The 19,419-nt window shown below is 41.2% G+C and overlaps 2 protein-coding genes across 6 annotated transcripts in view; one reads left to right on the top strand and one right to left on the bottom strand.

The window, feature by feature from the left end:
* The window catches only part of SLC12A7 (solute carrier family 12 member 7), a 68,756-nt gene extending 66,911 nt beyond the window's left edge, over positions 1 to 1,845 (top strand). For all 4 annotated transcript variants that reach the window (XM_062569779.1, XM_062569778.1, XM_062569777.1 and 1 more), the window contains 2 exons: positions 685 to 818; positions 1,270 to 1,845. In XM_062569779.1, the coding sequence (XP_062425763.1) occupies positions 685 to 818; positions 1,270 to 1,361 (226 nt within the window). In that variant the 3' untranslated portion in view covers positions 1,362 to 1,845. The remainder of the gene's footprint in view (positions 1 to 684; positions 819 to 1,269) is intronic.
* An 8,253-nt stretch (positions 1,846 to 10,098) lies between these two features.
* Positions 10,099 to 19,378, bottom strand: LRRC14B (leucine rich repeat containing 14B). 2 transcript variants are annotated; one of them, XM_062569775.1, is made up of 3 exons: positions 19,314 to 19,378; positions 16,995 to 17,790; positions 10,099 to 15,302 (listed from the first exon to the last, which is right to left on the bottom strand). In XM_062569775.1, exons 1-3 carry the CDS (start codon positions 19,327 to 19,329, stop codon positions 14,657 to 14,659), a joined length of 1,458 nt encoding a protein of 485 aa, XP_062425759.1. In that variant the 5' UTR covers positions 19,330 to 19,378; the 3' UTR covers positions 10,099 to 14,656. The 2 variants fall into 2 exon arrangements, with proteins under 2 accessions (XP_062425759.1, XP_062425758.1); XM_062569774.1 differs by lacking the exon at positions 19,314 to 19,378 and having other exon boundaries at positions 16,995 to 18,242.
* Between the last annotated feature and the right edge of the window lie 41 nt (positions 19,379 to 19,419).

Raw genomic sequence — 19,419 nt, 5'->3', positions numbered from 1 at the left:
ATCATCCAAGGTAGATCTTAAAAAGAAAAAAAAATGCATAAGGTTCTAGCAATTTTCTCCTGTCACACACACACATTTACAGCCAAGATGATATTTGTGGACACAGCAATGAAACCATCAGCTAATAGTAATGCAGGCTTGGTTCTGGTTCAGCAGTTCTTACTACCTTCATCTCATGACATGCTTGGAAACTAATCCCTTTTCCATAAGTTTTGTGCTGATTCTGGATTTCCTTTACCAAGTTTATGATAATCCTACAGTGTTTCCCAAGCAGTACAAGATCCTTTGTTGCTCTTACGTGCTTTGCTACACAAGTGTTCCTAACATTATATATAGTTAATAAACTGGATTCTCAGCATTTCTAGCTAGAATTCATTTCTATAGAAATCAAATTTATGCGTGTTTTTTTTTTTTTTTTTTTTTTTTTTTTTTTTTTTTTTTTTGTAAAAGGTACTGCTGACAAATGGGAGATTTGTCCATTTTGGCAAGCCACTTGTTAACTCTTATCCCTGGGTATCTCATTTTCTTGTAAATTTATTTTGAATATCTGAATGTATTTTTGAGTAAGTACTGGTGTATATGAAAATAGCCTATTTTACATGCATATAGATTAACTTTACATATTTAAATGCATAAGATGGAATAAATATTGTAGCAATACTTAAGTGTGTGTTTGTGTCCTAGGAATCAGTCAAATGTGAGAAGAATGCACACCGCTGTGAAGCTCAATGGAGTAGTGCTTAATAAATCACAGCATGCACAGCTAGTTCTCTTGAATATGCCTGGACCTCCTAAAAACAGAAAAGGGGATGAAAACTGTATCCTCTACTATATTACTCTATATTTCTTGAAATTGAGAGCTTAGTTTTGTGATTATACCATTATTTAGTTGTCTGGATAACTATTGCTAGGGTTATGTTGGTAAGCACAGATTAGTTTTTATGAAAAAAATTTACTTACAGAAATACAGTTTTCAGAAGTGTTGATAGTGGTGGCTTTTTAGTTCAATTGGTGTAATCTTCAATTTTGAACTTTAACTTTTCTGAATCAGAGTAGGAACAACATATTTGGGGGACTTCTGCAGGAAAATTAGTCTTCATTTATTTCTGAGCAAGCAGGTGGATTGGATAATGGGATGGCTCTGTGCTGGCTATATAAAAGGGGGGAACAAAAATTCTTTCATGAAATTGCTTATGCTTTGTATGCTGGGTTTGAATTAATGGCCATTTGGTTTCTTTTATGTGATCCCTTGACTTAATGGTACTACAGACATGGAGTTCTTGGAAGTTTTGACAGAAGGTCTGGACCGAGTTCTCCTAGTCCGAGGCAGTGGACGTGAAGTGATCACCATTTACTCTTAACCTTTCTGTTTTCTCGGGGGTTTTGTTTTGTTTTTTGTTCTGTTTTTTAACTGAATGTGCAAAGTTATTTGCCATAATCTGAGTAACTTCACAAAGAGTTCTACTGCGTTGAAAATGATCTGCAACCTGAATCTTCTGGTGTGTGTTTTTTTCTATTGAAAGTTATATTTAAATTATATTTTTAGACTATGTAGAAAATATTTCTGTAATTATTCAATAAATGCAAGAGGGGTCAGGATATTTATATATAGCACACTTTAACATTTGTTAAACTGGTGAAACACAAGAAGTGGTAATGCTATGACATTTTTAAACATAGAGATCCAAGCAATTTGTATTACATGTTTCTTTATCTTTGTTCCCCTTCTGAATTAAAACGGGAAAATTGTAGGAGAAATTTGTTTTCATCCTTACCAAAACTGCTGCTATGTTATGTTGTTTCTGTTGATTTGCCCTGGTTCAATAAACTTCATTCAGAAATATATACAGCCACTCTAAACTTGTATTTAATTATGTGTATAAAATGTTCCCTATATGCAAAATTTATAAAAGCTCATGATTTGCCACAGTTGTTTCAAATGCTGTTTCTCTGCCTGTTAAAAATACTTTGTCTTGTGCCTGTAGCCTTCAGGTGACAATAATGGTAGCTGGACCAGTTTTTCTCCTAAACTATGAGTAGTTTCAGCACATCACACAGGGGTCCTAGTGCAGCCTGAGGGAGTACAGCTGGCATAGGGAGTCCATGATGCAGGAACCCATGTGACTGGAGATACAGCTGTAACAGTAAACATAGCAAATTCATTAATGAAGTGCGGTCTGTATCACCTTATGTTTATCTTAGAAATGTTATGCGTATGTGCTATTGTTAAAATTGGCTTTTCTGAAACGAATGAGCTCTTAAGTGTTTTTGTTCAAACCATTGAACAACTAAAGAAAGTGTACTCTTGAAGGTGCATTTTCAGTTTGTCAGAGCTCTGTTCATTTTCGGTCATTCTCTTTTTTTATTTTGTAAGTGTGTAACACAATGCTTGGCTATTGAAAGATTGTTCTACTCTAAAAAGACTGGGATTTTTTTTCACTTTATATGAATAGTATTTTCATATAGAACAGTCTTTTTAAAAAAATATTTCTAATGCAATCTCAGAAAGGTTTTAACTGAAGCACATCCTTGCCAGTCTTTCCGCAGTGTCCTGAACACATGTCCCCACCAAGCAGCAGACCTCCTCAGACAACAGGTTAGGTGGGTGGATGGGTGCTGCCAACCACCTCAGCAAGGACTTACCCACTACTCTTACTAACTGCTTTCTCCAAGTGCTGCTGTATGGCTCGGTTCATGTGGTTCATGTTGCAGTTGTCAGAGCTCCCAGCTTCTGAGGCCACAGAAATGCTCTGGTGGAGCGGGAGCCTTCCTCCTGGTCCCTGAAGTCACAAGCTTAGAGTCTTGGCTGTTGCTGAGTCTAGTCTCCGTTTCCCAACTAACAGGCACAGGGTCTCAGAGACAATCCAGTCTGTCTTATTGCTGAAGTGCTGTAATCTGCTGATCTCTTCCTGCAGTTCCAACAAGCACACATCTGCAGGCTAGAAGACCATCTCCCCTTTCCCCAGTCTCAGCAAGAGGCCCTAGGCATTGTCCTGCAGCCCAAGCTTGCGTCGCCCATCTAGGGTGCCAACTGGGCCGAGGCCCCTGTTGCACGGTCCATGGTTAGGTCTCTGCCATGTGTGCTCCATGGAGACCATGGGTTGGGCTGCCACCTTCTCTTCCTTGCCTGCTACCCCTGAGCATGGGGGGGAAACTAGCATGCCCTGTTGGGCCTGGTATGCAAATGCATGGGTAATTAGATTGTCTTAAAAAGCTGGCTTTCCACTGTAACATGGCAGTTCTTTAATGAAATAGCAGCCCATGTGTATCTTGTGGGAAGGGCCTTACTGCTCTCCCACCCTTCTGGGATGGTCAGGAGGGGGCAACTGGTCCTGTCAGCAAGTAACAGTGCTGCACATGTGAGGCATGATGGTGTCAAAGCCAGTCACAAGGCAGTGTGAGAAGATGTGGGTCCTGTCATAACATGCAGACAGATGGAAACTAGTGGTTCCTGTTTGTGGTTGGAAGGGACTTCCTGGTATGACATGCTGTGAGGTCGGCCAAAAGGGGTGGCTTATCCCACTAGCCATCACTGGTCTGCCTGTGAATGTGTGGGGTGGGATAAATGCACCATGCAAATGGAAGAGAGGAAGGAAAGTGGGATATGTGATGGCCACCAGTGGTGGGCTTGCTGTGGAAGGTGGGAAGTTAGAGGGTGGCACCTGTCACTACTTCTCTTGGATAACGGTTGCCTTACTGATACAACAGCACACTGTCGAGATGCCTAGAATAGTGCAACTGGAACATGCTAAAAAATTGCTCCCAAAAAAGGAAAAATGCCTTTGGTTGTGATGTATATGCATTGCATTCTCCACTGGAAAATGTAAATTCCCTCTGATCAGGGGAACAGGTGGAGGGAGAGAGATCACAGCTGATTTTTATCAGAACATGTTCTGTTAATTAAGCTTTTATTAATAGAATCATGCTATTGTAATTAATAGCAGATAACTGCTAAGTCATTCATTCAACCCACAGACCTGCAGTTGGGAGGCCAGCCCCAGGGTTTGTACTGGCACACCAGTGGCTTTGGAGAGGGTATTTGGAAAGTCCCTTAGGGAGGCTTTTGTTTCATCAGATGCGTGTACTATCCTGTAGTCATCATCCATGTAGAGCAGCCACCCTCTTTTTTAGATGCTGTTCAGGTTTTATGACCCAGTGTCACTAGCAGTCCGTGCTTGATGTCCCAAGCTTAGTGGTGCTTTTGTTACACTTCAACAGCCTGTAGCCGATCAGGCTTCAGGAGACTGTTACATGCTCCCTTTTAGGAAACAGCTCTTCTCCTTTCAGCCTGCTCTTTTTCTGGCTGCTGTTTTAGTATCCACATCTATAGGTCCCTGGGGAGTCTGTTCCCACGAACTCAGAGGAGCGTCTGTTAGAATGTCCTGACCAGCTCCACAGAGCTCGGACTCCTGTGTGAGCCGGTTGGGCAAGGTGGAGCAATTGGAGGCCGTGGAAGGAGCACAATTCCTGGAAGTGGCGTAATGGGCTGAACCTGTGGGTCAAGGACAGTATTGTTTGCATCTTATGAAGGCACTTAATTGCAGGCGTTAAACTTCTGGGCACTGTGGCAAGGGCTGCAGGCTGTACTTGCGTTTGAAGGGATGCTAGCTTAGCAAATTCCTTGCCTGCAAGCATGAATTAGTTGTCAGGAGCTGCGTTGCCAAGATAGAAATATGGTAGGAATGTGTGCAGTGTCTTATAGGAAAGGACAGCTTACAGTCCTGCTTTTGCCTTTTTGCCAACTAGGAGTGCCTAGGAGAAGTATCTTGAGCAGGAGAGCTGTTGCTCACAAGCCACTGGAAGAGTTCCCAAGTTTCTCTCTTTCCCTTTTTTTTTTTTTTTTTTTTCTTTTTTCTTCCCTTATATTTGGGCAGAATTTGTATTTGCATACAGGGACCGGCTGGAATTCTTGATGTCAGGTCCTGGAGAGGGTCTGGTACAGAGGTGGCTGCACTGGGCTGAATATCGAGGGGGTTCACCTGCCAGCAATCTGCGCAGCAGAACTAGATATGCAATTACTTTGAATGGTGCAAAAGTCTGTGAGGAACGTACTTTCTGTTGGTATTAACCTGTCTAGCTTTAATTTTGTTGTGATAGAAAACAATACTTTATTTAATTGTGATACAGAGGCCAGAGTCCTTTTTCTGTGTAGCAATTGGCCATGACCACCAGTAACTCTTATAGGTGACTTTTTCACTTATTATAATTCATACAGAAAAAACAAATTCAAAAGTTCTTGCCAGCAGTGCAGGCAAGAAACTGTGCCTATCAGGCAGCTTTTATTGACTCTTATGTGCTTCTGTATGTACTATTCAAGAGAATGTCTTCAGCTGCAGTGCATGAAAGTGAGGTTACTTCTCTGCAACCTGTTCAAGTACATTATAGAAATTACATTGTAGATTATGATCTTTAATAACAGATTATTTGCATCAGGCTTCTTACACTGTTAGCTTCCTTGTATTGGCAGTACTGTGAGAGTTTGTTTTTCTCCTTCCTTTCACTGCCCAAAATGGACACAATGCCTACAATCACAGCTGAAACATGACTTTGACCTAGGTGTTGCTCCACCATGACAACGCAGAACTAGTTGCTTGGAAGTACTCTTTGACCTCCTTGCTGGACGAAAAGTGATTTTTGCAGTGCAATGCTGTCAGCACCACTGCCCATTCATCTCCCGCTGAGACTTATAGCTTAACTCTTGCTGAACATATTATGAGATACAGCACCTCCAGCCAAGGAGGTTATCTACCAAAACAACTTGATGCTCCAAGCCAGAAGCGCCTGGTCCTGGCATTCATTTGTGAGGGCTACTGCAGTCCTACAGTCCTGCATGCCTGCTCCAAAAAAAAAAAAAAAAAAAAAAAAAAAAAAAAAAAAAAAAAAAAAGGACATGTTTTGTTCCACAACTATTTAAGAACAAACATGTCTTTTGCCAAGGTGCTCACCCACCATAACAGCTTAAAAGAGCCTCTTCTGCCAAGCACTCCTGCATGACTGTACCAGCCCTCAGATGCTTATTCAGGCCCCTCTAAATATGCCAATGCAAGCGCATCTTCTCAATACAAAAATTGACATCTGGCCTCAAATCGCAGCAGAAATGGACTTCAGCCAAAGAGATTGTCCACCACAATGACGACAAAGCACTTGCGTGGAAGCACTCTTGCGCACTTTCTCTCTCCCAGTATGCCTCAGCTTCCAGATGAAAAGGAGAAGAGATACGCTTCTGGTCAAAAAAGTAATTTCCCAAAATAACTCCTTGAACAGAACAGCTCAGCCTAGGCTGAGAGCAGTTCCCAGAAGCCATTAATTGAGGTAGCAGTTTGCATGGCAGTTCTGGGCTGCTGCTTTAGATTTTTCTGAGATTGTGGGAGGTGCCTGGGAACTTTCTGAGGAACTAGAGTGCCTGCTGCTGATAGCTAAGGAGAGCTATGTAAACCTCTGGGAAGTTCAGGCAAGATCTAGCTACCGCTAAGGAGCTCTGGGAGTCCCTGGCCACGTGCGTTGGAACCTTTCACTAGTTTCCTGGCAAAAAGGCACATCCAGCCATGGTGCTCACCCACCACACCCTCCAACAAGTGTTTGCCAAGTTCTGCCTTATGATTTTTACCATGCCATGTAGATGTGTAAAAGTATATAAAGTGAAAGCACAGGTGCAGGATCCAAGGATGGTGATGGTGTTACTGTTAAGAGGGGATGTGGATCTGTGGATGCCTTTTGGCAAGATTCATATTTCCTTACACAAACAGTATGGATCCATATTCAGGATATTTTGAATCACAAGGCAGAATTTTTTTCTTATGATTAATCTAGAAAGTTTGGAGATTGTTTGAAGACTGAGGAATAGAACTGAAAACAATTCAACTTAGGTTACAACTTCCCAGCAAGTTTCTGCAAAGATGGTCTCAAAGGTTTCTGTTCAGAAATGTGCACTGAGGTTTTCTTGTTTTGTCCTGAAGTAATTTCTTACATTACATTTTAGTACCTATTTCAAAAAATACAGTTCACTTTCTTGGTTGAATACACTTGCTGCATAATAGCTTTCTTTGGCTTACTGAGAGGGATATTGCAAATCTTTTTTTCTAAAAGAAAAAGTTTCATTATGTCTGATGGCCTGTCTGTATAACATAACCTTTTTTTTTTTGTTTGTTTGTTTTTTTTGTTTTTTTTTTGTTTTTTTTTTGGTATGACTTGGTTATTTATAGAGAAGTAGTTGTGGTGTTTAATGTTTTTTTTTTCTTTAAGTAGAAAGTCCTGGTGATATTTGGAGGTTTCTTGTTGGCTTTTTCTTTTTTTCTTGACATTGGCCCGAGTTTCTGGGAAGTTATTGTTTTAGGAGTTAGACTTTGATAGGTCATGTTTATTGAGTTAATGGTGGCAATCAGGAAGGGAATAGATGCCTCCAGTTTCATTCTTTACCTACTTCTTCCCACTCACAAAAACATGGCTTTCAATAACAAACATGTACTCCAAGCTATAGGCACATCTGTGTCCACCTTTCAGTGTATAGCTTTGAAGTTCCTCCAAAAAAAAATCGAATATCTCTCTATATTTTTTAATCCTACAAGCCTATGGTATATTTATGGTAGACATATGATACCTTACTATAAAAAGCAGGAGGCGTTGGTTAGTTTCTAATAATATTCTCATCAAACAATTTAGTAAGTAAAAATGCCATCATTAAAAGAATGTTAATAACAGAAAAGCTTTCAAGCTCTGTTTAGGCTGTTCGTTGTGATATCAAATTGATGTTTCATACCTGACTGCTAGATGAGCTCACCACTGTCTGCAGTGGAATCCAGTTTTCATAAGGTTAAATTACACTTTGACCTTTAGCTTTATGGTTAAAAATATAAGAAAAAAATAGGACCATAATGGTCCTATTACTTATTACCACAATGTAATGCATATTGTGTAATGTCTTTAAAAGAATTTTTGAAGAATTATTTTGTGCATTAACAGGATTTCTGCTACCTCCCTGCTGTCTCTATTACAGACTGGGGAAGGTCAAAACTATTGACCGTTTATTTGGCTAGGACAGTAGCTCTCAAGTAGGTGATTGTGAGGAATCTAAAGTAGCTTGATTAACTTTCCCATCAACTGACAGGGAGCTGCTAAAAATAAACTCCTGTAGTCCTCAGTTTAAAAAGTGCCTTGTAGCCCAGTTCAGGCCTAAAAATGAACCAATCCTCCAAACACACTGGCCTTGTGATTTTTTTAATCAGTTTTTTGGCAACTGCCATATACTTTAGCATCACGTGGGATAAACGTTTTTAGCATCTTGTTCTCTGCAATTGAATCTTACAGGATTAGTACTTTTAAAACCACTTTAGCAACCATCTTTGGCATTAAAATACTTGAGATTATAAGGATGAAATTTGCTTTGTCTCCAAAGATTTTCTTCATTTTTGATGAAAACTAATGGTTATTAATCCTTTGAGTGGAAGGGTAACGGCAGCCGGAGCACTGACAGAGCCCTTCTTCCTTCCTTCCTTCCCTCCCCGCCCCCAGCATTTTTATCTATCTACATCCTGTTTAAGTCTTCTCTGAGCAGCTGACGTGCGGCCTGTCTGGGAGTCCTGTCTACACAAGCTTTGGTGATACTATTCGTGTAAGAAAATTTTTCCAGGAAAGAAAGCTTGGTGGAGACCAGCAAGCTTTTGGACTGAACTTTTCAATGCTACACTTGCACTGCTTAAAGCTAGCCCAAAGTGCATGTTTATATTCAGAATAGGTCATGTAACCTATGTTCAATGTGATTCCTGTGCATGGTCATGGAAATGGAATGAGCACAGCAACATTCTGCTCTTTAGTGCTTCTCTAATAGGAGGGACTTGTCCAAGACCCATATTCAGACAAATTCCCAGGCTGCAAATCTAGGGCCAGTGCTTGCTCTGCCCTCTGCTGAGTGCAGGGCCCCCTCTCACTCCCTACTGTGTGTCCTTTCTACCATGCCCCGAACTCACCCTCATTTCAATCCCCCAGGGTCTCTTCTCCAGGCCTTCTGCTACAAATCACTCTTCTCCCCAGGTGCTTTTTTTTGTCTCTGCCTAAACCCTGGCATGGTCACATTTTTCTTTGCTTTTCTCCCAGGAGGCTTCTATTGAATGCTGGAAGTGTTCATCCGCTCTGCAGCACTCAGCAGGCTCTGCTGTGCCAAAGGAGCCTTTGGCTTACATTACTTTCCATTTTCAAGTTCCCAGCCTGACAAAGTGGTTCAGCATACATTCTGGCTGCATTACGCACAGGCTCTGAACCCTGTAGACTCAAAACTCCTCAGGCCAACAATTTCTGCCAGTTCATCTTAACCTCCTTCCTACTGATTACCCCTTTACTTCACCCCCCCCCCCCAGATTTCCTTCTATTTTCTTCCCTCTGCCAAAACCCACCTCCTTTTCCCATGCTTGCTGCCTCTTTGCAGTGAGCATTCTCTTTCACCTTTCATTTTCTCCTCCTCCTAAAATCCTCAGAGCAGAAGCATGCCCCTTTCCCCACTCTACTCTCCACACATCTGCCCATGTATCAGAACTCAGTAAGCCTCTCACCACTGTAGGCCTTGTCAGACTGAGGACAGTTTTGTCTCTGCTGGGCAGCAGTCCGTCACCCAATAGTTGCAGACTAGCTGGGTCCTCTGTCTAACAGAAGATCATCCTTACCCTAGAGAATTGGTGAGACCCTTCCTCCTTTCCTTCAGGTTATGGAGGATGCCAGAGGACAAACTTCTGCATCTTGGCTAGGAGGAGACAGAACTCACACTTCCAAAGCAGACAAGGTAGGAGGCTGTTTGCCCTTGGCTTATGAAGTTTCAGGAATTGTCCAACATGGTTATGTTTATGGTCTCATCTAAGGAGAACATCATTACCTTCACTGCCACACCAGTACCCTTCCCCTCATTCCTACTTGTTCTGGCTTGCACAGCTACGCTACCTGCAGAGATGTTCCTCATCAAGGTTTGACAATGTACCAAAGGCAGGCTTTCAGGAAGGGGCTTTGCTAAGCTGCTTAATGCTACCGTACTTTCTTCCCCCACAGCATCCTTGCTGATGTATAGCTTTTCCCATGGAGCAGGACATTTCTAAAAAGATTGCACTAACCAGAAGAGTATGTAGCTTGAACTGTAATCTCAGAGGAAAACGCAAATGTGCAGTACAACAGTCCTTGGGAGTACAGAAGGAAGGTGACAGTACTTCAGTGCTGGTGCTATGGCAATGCCCTCTTCTCTGGTATATCTCCAGCCATTGTTTCATGATTTTTCACCAGTTGCTTAAAACTCTTCTCACTAGCTGCCATTATTACTCTGGTCTTCTATCCTTTGCCTTTTGTTTGACCTTCATTGAAGGAAGAGGGTGCTGCTGCTGCTGTAACTTTTCAGAAAGAGGCCGCATGAATGCTCACAGGAAAAAGCCTTCACTTTCAAAGATGAAGCAGTGAAGCTCTTTCTTTCAGGACAAATACCCATTCCAAAAAGACAGCATTTCCTCATTTCCTCCAGCTGACAGTCCTGCTCCTGCTGCTCAGCCTCCCATGCCATGCATAGTTAGATGACCCGTATTTAAGTTCTTGCAGTCTTCCTTCCACCCCACCATTACATTAAATCTTACGGAGGGAAGAAAAAAAAAAAAAAAAAAAAAGCAACACTTTACATCAAATTACAACCAGTTCAGTTTTAACAGAAGTATTCTTGAGAGATGGTGAGTGGTGTATGGCTGTCTAGCCATGTAGAGTGTTTTTTTTTTTTTTTTTTTTAAGCTCTGTTGCACACAGGGATATACATACATATATATATATATATATATATAAAGATCTATATAGATCTTTAACAATTGACTTTTGCTACTTTTTTTCAAAAAAAATAAGATGGCAATTGGACATTCTACCTTTTAGGAACTGCTGAGATAGATATATATTTTAATCACCTTTCTTATTTGTTTACAAAGGTGTGGAACTAATGGTTGGCTATATTTTAGAAACGGTCTCTTTCAGCGTAAATAATTGGAACGTTAATGTTGACAGTACTGTGAAACACTACTTCTTCTCCTGCATTGCACTGACATCTTATCTTTTGAAAATGTTAGCATTCAAACTTTTTGCACAAACAGGAAAAGGAAATTATCCCTTTTTGTTTATGGAACACTCTCATAAATGATTATTTCTCATTTTGTAAACATGTAAGTACCAGGATGGAAATAAAAAAAGGACAAAGATTTACCATTACAATCTTACACCATTTTGAGTCCTGAGCCATGATATTAAATAATGTTGCCAGCTATAGCTAATTATACCTCACATGTACCTCACATTAAATGTTCAGGGAGTTGTAGCAGCAGTGTTTTTTGCTCTAAGAGCAGAATGCCCATGAGGGAGGAGGAGCAGGCTCCTGCCTTAGCCAGTGCTGCTGCAGCGCAGGTGCCACAAAGCCCTCTGAGCCCACATCTCAGTTGCAGTAAACTGGGGCAATGCCAAAATGATGCAGTTTGACCTGTATTTACAAACCAAAATTAGGACAGATGCTGGAGAGGTGAAGGTAGGGTAGCTGAGAGCTAAGGACAGGATTTCTACAGAGGAACAGCTACCACCGTAACAAAGGTAATGGCATGTAGCTGGTCTGAAATTTTGTCTCAAAAGTTTGAAATTCTGAGATTTAAAAGAGGAAGAAAAAAAATCTGATTCCATTCCTAAATGGCACAAATTTCTGTGAATGACATCTGCTCCACACAGGTGCTGAGATACTTTTCTGTCAGTAGAGTACTGTTGTGTACATTAGCAATATTTTATTTTAGTTCTGCCTTTTAGATTCAGTAGTACTGGCATATGTTATGCACTTTAATAAATGCTGTACTTCATATGATACAATTTTAACATGCAGCTGTATGCAATGAAGCTTTCCACTTTGATCCTAACACATGTTTTTAAGCACTCACAAAACTTCAATAGCATTAGTCACACAGTTGTGCTTCCCAGGAACAGCATCTTCACTGCACACTGAGTCTCAGCTGCAATGAAGCTCAGGTGTGCTTTTTCCTCTAGCTTCTAAGGGAATGGATGAACTAGGAGAGAAACAGGCTGCTGAGCCTGTCTGTAGCACTAGGTGCTAAAACTGGGGACAGAAATATGGCTACATAGGCATATGTGTGTGTAGTATCACCAAAACCAGAAGACAGGTGGTGTGTAGCATGAAGTAGTAGGAGGAAATAAAGCGGTGCATCAGGACTGGCTTTAGGTAAGGAGCAGGCAGACAACCAGCCGCACAGGTTGCACTATTCCTTAGGCAGCTGAGTGCTCCCAAAGAGGAGGTGACAACAACCAAGCTAGCTGTTTCCCATGTCCTGGCAGAGGTAGGGACTGGCTGTTGGAGCACTAACGCGTCTCACACAGTTGATCTTCACCTCCCAACACACAGCCAGAGGCAACCTGGTCCTGCTGGCAGGGTGAAGGCATCACTGTACATGGCTCTGTAGCAGCTCTGCACAGAGTGGGCTCTATCATCTGCACTAAGAAGTGCTGCCCCTCACCCCAAAGCAGTAGGGTCTTGGCCTAGCAAAATTCAAACCACCTATGTCTGGCAGAGAATTTATGGGCCAAGTCTGAGCTGGAAAGAAGGGCAAGGTGAGAGGGAAAGAAAGAGGGGACAGGAAGAGCAGGCAAGACCAGGGGAGCACACAGAGCTCCACGTGCAAATACAGGCAAGATCACATGGAACTCAATTCTGGCATTTTGTTAAGGACAAGCGATTGCCTTGGCTATTTCGATTTCTTTTAGCTTTTTCTGTAGTGTTCCATAAACATAATTGGGTTGTGGCCTATTGCTTTCAATTTTAATATCAGTTACATCTTAATCAAATGTATCTGAAGGAACAATGTAAGCTAAAAAGACATCCAAATTTCAATAAAAGGCACACTGTGGCACCTACAAGAACTACACAATAGTCACCCCATTTTTTTTTCAAAAACTAGATTAGTAGCTATTTCTGTATTCTTTTGTGCATAAAAACTATACAAACCACCACTACCTACATGAAGAAAGCTTCTTCCTTACCATCAGATGATGAAATGAAGTATAATTTCTAATTGGCTACTAATGATACCTCAGCTCCAGCCACAGCATTCACTTCCAGTGCTGGTTAACTGTGTCTATGAACTGCTAAAATAATATAATTAATTCTCTATTTAATGGCAGCATGCTGGCTGTGAACCTAAGCATCCTACTTTTTTTTCCAGCTCCCTTAGACACTAACTAAGAATCTAGCTGTATAACAGAACAATTTGGGATCTGGTAGAGTTGACAGAGGCTGCCAGCAGATATCTCAAGTCAGCTGATGATAGGCAAGACCTGATAACATACCTATCTTGGCATGTCCTCAGTGTAACAGAGAAGAAGCTGAGCAGAAAACACTATACCAGCTGCTACTACCCAAGGATTCACCTGTTCCCCTCCCCCCTCAATGATCTCCCAAACTTCCCTCTGGATTTGTTTTGTGGCCCTGACACTTCATGCTGACACCCTGCTGGCCACCTTGCACACATTACAGCACAGTGTGTAGGATATGGGGCTCTAACTACTCTTTTCACTCATACACATTTCTTGCACTAGGGCGTGTCAAATAAATGTGATTCCTTCTGGCACTGGTTGCAATTTTGTAACATGACAATATTTAGTACCGATAGATGAGGGTAGCATTTTATGCAGCTGAGCTTTTAACTATCCAGCAACAAGCCTCTTCCTTTTCTACAATTTTGAAATTAGCTTTTGATTTTTTTTTGATTTTTTTTTTTTTTTTTTTTTTTTTTTTTTGCCAAGTTTGTGCCCAAACTAGATACTGATGCATCAACTAGTAAAGAGATGAGAGCAGCAGGGTACATTCTACCAGCCAAGAAGTTGATTCCACAAAGGGAACAGCTTGAGGCCAGCTTACCTGCTGACCCCCAATCTACGGCTCTGCAACACTGTCCTGATACACCTTTGCAAAATACAGTGTGCCAGAGCTTCAGCAGCATCATCACAAGCTGCTTTGTATTGCTAGGTGTCCATTTGGATAACTTTACTCCTCACCACCACTATGCATTAGACCACTTCTGTAATTCCCCAAGCAAAAAGATGTTTATCACGCTCATCTCTGCAGATCAAAGAGATGTACGGGGACATGCAGGCTTTAGAAGTGATCCACTCTTGGAAACATAAACTGTAGAAGGGTGAAATGACCTCTTTAGTGGCATTCAGAAGATTAATGGCAAAACAAAAATTGGTTTATGGAGCCACGGCTGAGGATGGGCATACAGTCATTTGGACACCCTGCAGGGCTGCTCACTTTTCCTACCTTTTCTATAGGGCTGAAGCCTTATGGTCAAATTCAGAGGAAATTAGGAAAACATATCAGCCACCCTCAGTCACGTCTTCTTTTACTGAGTAGCAAAATCCTTTTGTGTAAAATAATAAATTATTAAAAACCCTCTCCTGAGACCAAATGGTGCTTATGGAAATAGTATGCAATAGGGACAGTATAGTTAAAATACCTCAGATAATCTGAGGCTCTTCAACGAGGAGTAAATTCAGCCCAGAAATTAAAGAGCAAACTAAACTGATCAATGCAGGTACAGTTTTGTTAAAGACTAAATTAGCTTCTGATTTGGCAGAACATCTTATCACCACTATTGTTTCAACTTCAACTCATTTCTTTAAGAGAGTTAGTGAACTTTTCCAAAGTGTCTTTGAAGGACTTCATCAAGTAAGCTCCCAGTTCATTGTTTGTCTCCTCAACAGCTGCGTCGTAACTGCCAAAGAGAGGAGTTGAAGCCTTCACACCCTCTCTGTTTGCTTGTAGTAAGATGAGTTTAAGCTCCTCTGCTACACTTTCATATTTTTGGTGATCAAAATTGCAGATGTTGGAATCATCAATTGGATAAGTGATGCCAACAGGATAGCAGTCCCTTGGAACTGGGAACTCCACATTTTTCAGCATTGGCAGTTCACAGAAAAACATGAAAAGGTGTTTAAGTGCTTCAGATGACAGGGGATTTCCAAGGAACTTAAACTCCTGTAGTTTCCGACAAGGACTTAAGCCTAAAATCAACATGTTGACATGAGTGTCTTGGATGTTACACTCCTCTAAGATGAGACTCCTGAGCACTGAAGAGGAATGGCTGAGAAGCTTGAAGAATGTTGATGGGTAAAGGTCAGGAATATTGTGCCCACTCAGGTCCAGGACTTCTAAGTGATTTGAATGGAGGCTATTGGCTAAATAGGCCATATCAGCATGATTCAGTGAGCAGTTAGAAACATCCAGCACCTTCAGCGGGGTTTTCAGTGGGCTGCAGATTTAAAGAGAAACAGATTTTCATAGAATCAGTAAGGTTGGAAGAGACCTCGGGAGATCATTTAGTCCAACCCCCCTGCTCATGCAGGGGCACCTGCATGACAGACAGGGTTGCATCTAGGCAGGTTCTGAATATCTCCAGAATATTTTATGGTATAAAATACTGGAAAACTATGTTCACAAAATTTCATACAATTGCCCACATTATGAATGCAGCCATCTGCCACATTCATTATTTTTTCTGATCTCTTTTGAGGAATAGAAACATGTGCAATGACTTGTATATTTTGCTCCTGAAATCAGTTCTCTGGATTAGCTCTTTCCTTCCACGACTCCATCGGTGTTGTTTTCATGAAGATTCACTTAATAACATTGTATATGTATGTACCGTAATAGTTAAAATGTTGTTATGTTTCCATTACTTGCTGAACTAGTAGCAGATCATTACTACCATGAAAACATCGGTGGCTTCTTTTCAAAAGCTGACATAATTCCAGAGATTTAGATCATTCCCATTACGGAAAGGAACTCATGTCAAGATAGAAGCCATTCACTATTCTAAATAATCTAACAAAACATAAGCTTTTGTTCTTAGTTTTGTTCCTACTGCATGTTTTTAAATGCCCAAGAATTTTACAAGTTGCTTTGCTTTGGAGCTGCAGAGGGATCTTCTACTGAAGAAAAAGGTTGAAAGAAGTGTGCCTGAGTTTACATGATAACATTCTAGTTTATACTAAGCTAGTTCTGATAGATAAAAAAAAAAATTAAGAGATCCCTTTCATATATACTGAAGCTCAGTGAGAGCCCTTACAACAGATCAAGGCTAGAATCTCATAATTATTTGCATTTGTATCATTTGTGATATTTAAATGAAATGTCTCTGCACAGGAGGGATTTTAGACCAAGACGATTCCTCTTGGTGAAACTTTTGTTTGCCTTTGTTTTAAATGCTCTGAAAAGCATACAGTTAACTTTTCTTTTCAGTTCAAATATGAACATTTCACTAGTCACTTGTTATCCCTTTCAGAATTATTTTTTTCCAGATATTCACCATGAATATTCATAGGTTAAGTCAATCTGAAGTATAAAAAAGCATCAGATCTCTCTTGCCTTGAGACAGACAAACACTACAAACAGCTGAAGTCAAAGTCTCAAACAGTCTAGTATCCTCCCATCCATTTAAAAATACACTAGCTGTGGAATCTTAGTATTTACTATTTTTTGAGAAAGCAATGGCAGAATAATGAAGACATTCACTAGAAACCCAGAAGCACCACTTGGAATATGACTCAGGACTTACTTACACAAAAGGCCAGCCTCAGCACACTTGAGCTATAAGCTCAAGACTGTGGCAAAACAAAGCTCAAGACTGTAACTCTCTCTTGTGTGGTGGCTGAGAGCATGTTCTCATCATATTCATCAGATGGCCTCTAGAAGACTCATATGAACGTTCAAGGCTTTTAAGGGTATTAGATATATATTGGTTTCCAGTTCTCCCTAATAAATACACTTTCCTAGCTTGCTGCCCTTTCATTTCATGAGAGCTCCCCAATGGAAGCATCTGTTGCATAAAAACCTCCCCCCACACTTTGAGAAATACTTCCCTTAACCTCAGGGCTTCTTAATACACTGATAACACTACAGGTTTCTATTTACAGTCTGGCTGAAAGCAGGAAGACCAAATTACCTGAGCAGTTTCCGTATTCTTCCCGTGAGTATGGAAAATGCCATACTCAGTTCAGTCAGTTGTGTCATTTCACTCATCTTTTCTCCAATGGCAGTAAGCATCAGTTCATCTGCAGCTGTAAGCCTCCTCACATTGAATGTTCGTGCTGGCAAGGTCAAGGACATCAGCAGGGGGAAGCGGATATTGTTGAAGAGTATTTCCAAGTGCTCCATTTCCAAGCGAACATTGTGAACCACTTCCAACTTACGCAGCAAAGACGGATCTATGAGCTTGATGATGTAGAAAAACTTCTGCAAAGCCAGGTTGTCAGCTCTGAAGGCTACACAGTGGATCTTCAATGGACAAGAGCACTTCCTTAGTAGGGCCTGCACTACCTGCTCATAGTTCCGTTCTGTAACAAACAAGTCAATTAGCACATCAATACTGATTTCCAAGGCACCGGGATCACATTGCATTTGTTGCAGGTGGAGCAGCAGCTCTAAACAGAGCTTAGAGAGCAGCTGTGTCCTTGCCCACCTGCCCATTGGTTTCTTGCACTCACAGGACTGAACTTCAACATCTTTTATACCCGTCAGGTCCACCACTTTCAATCTTTTCATATAGGGAGAAGGATGATTCAGCACATAGTCTCTAAGCCCTGTCAGACAGCTTTCCAAGCATACCAAGCATGTTCTGTGGCTCAGGTCTTCCTGGTAGTCACCGTTTTTTCCCAAAAGTTTTCCCATGTTAAAGTCAACAAGTGGCCAGTTTTCTACCAAGTCATGAATCACTTTCCCTTGTTCCAGTAAATAGCTGGCTTTGAAAAGAAGAGGAAAAAGATTATGGGCAACATTGCCGAGACTCTTCCTAGCAAACTCTGCATTTGACACAAACGCTTCAGCACAAATGAATCGGAGCGACTTCATTGTTGCTTTGGTCTCTTTGCTGTCATGGAGGCAGACTTCTGGATTTAGCTAAAGATTCTAGTTGCATATCATGTTCTATTTTTATCTGCAGCTGCTGTTTGTTACTAAGGGAAGTTGCTTTGGAAAGGTAAAACACAGTCACATGCTGATCCTCTTTCTATTTTGGTGCTAGGCAGTGATTCTGCAGCAGTAACTTGTATGAGAGCTTTATCCAGGGAGCATTTTTTCATTTAAACCTTTATACTTAAAACAAAGCTAATCAGCTGAGTATAGATCACTGTTAATTACGAATAGTAAGATCAGGGCAGCACATACATATGAGAGTATTTTTGTATCTGCTTTAGGCATTCAGGGTTTCAACTTAAACAAGTAATATGATTTGTATTTCACTTTCTTTTGTGAAATAATTTTGTTTGGTTCACCTCAGCAAATCCTATTTCCTGGGGATTCACATATGGATTTCAATGGGAAAGAGTCCTCAGATTTAGCATAGTACTAAAGTACACAGTCATAAAGATAGACTGATGTGCTACAGTCATGAAGCTACAAATCTCTCTCCATTTTGCCTTTCCTACCTGTACTCAGTAAGGGATGATTGAGCACAGTGGCTCCAGTGGAAAAGACAAAGGCCTCCAGAACACCTCAGAGCCTTGGTGGCCAGGGCACTGGTCTGTGATGGGAGACTCCATTCTCTGAGTTTCCAGGCAAGCATCCTGTGGCTGAGCCGTGCCTTGAGCAACAGCTGGCCCTTCCTTCATGGTTGCTTGAGAAGTCATGGTTTCATTGTGACAGAGAATGGGAAAATATTTGAAATTTAACATTTTTCAGGCCAAGAGAAATAACTCTCTCATTTAGCTGTAGGAAAAACAAACGAGGCTTCTTTCCTCCAACCTTGCACTTCCCTGTCAAGGGAAGCAATATTGAGCAACTCCTCTATGGTGTTATCCCCTGTCTTCCACTGGGCCATTTAACTGCTAGGACAGAGTGTACCTTGGAGTTACTTGGAACAGACAGCCTTACTTTGGGATTTTGGTATATATATTGGATTATCTTCCATTATCTGTTAACAAAACACTACCAAAACAAACAAAACTTTGAAGCATCTTTTTTTCTCCATCATTCAGAGTAACACTCAAAAATAAATCGCTTCTAAGTGTTTGTACTCCCAACTCACATCCTCTGTTCCTTCTCTTCTCCCAGCTGCTGGCCTGTTCACCCTCCAGCTGCTGTACTGTTAACACCCTCCACCTTCTCCAGATGACTACTCCCTCTTCTCCTTTAGGCTTCCCACCTCCCAGCAGCCACTGGTACAAATATTCTGGGATAAGCAGAATATTGTCCGGGCTGGACAAACTGCCTCTGTCCTGAGCTGGCCTTGTTTATACACAGAACAGCTCTTGTCAGCTTTACTGACCTGAGCTCTGTGTCATGCCTTGCTGCTGGAAACAGTCAACATGGAAGACCAAACTCCTGCTGAGAAACACAGGGTATCACAGCACTGTGCCAAGTTGAAAAATGAT

The sequence above is a fragment of the Rhea pennata genome, chromosome 2 (assembly GCF_028389875.1).
Source record: "Rhea pennata isolate bPtePen1 chromosome 2, bPtePen1.pri, whole genome shotgun sequence".
Classification (NCBI taxonomy): domain Eukaryota; kingdom Metazoa; phylum Chordata; class Aves; order Rheiformes; family Rheidae; genus Rhea; species Rhea pennata.
The sequence above is the reverse complement of the archived record's forward strand: the minus strand, read 5'-3'. Positions and strand labels throughout refer to the sequence as shown.

Bases quoted from the DNA above. Each gene is read 5' to 3' on its own strand.
- LRRC14B (XM_062569774.1), bottom strand. From the start codon at position 17,899: ATGAAGTCGCTCCGATTCATTTGTGCTGAAGCGTTTGTGTCAAATGCA. The intron at 15,303-16,994 runs GTAATTTGGTCT...TTAAATCTGCAG, and splicing joins AGAATACGGAAACTGCTCAG to CCCACTGAAAACCCCGCTGA.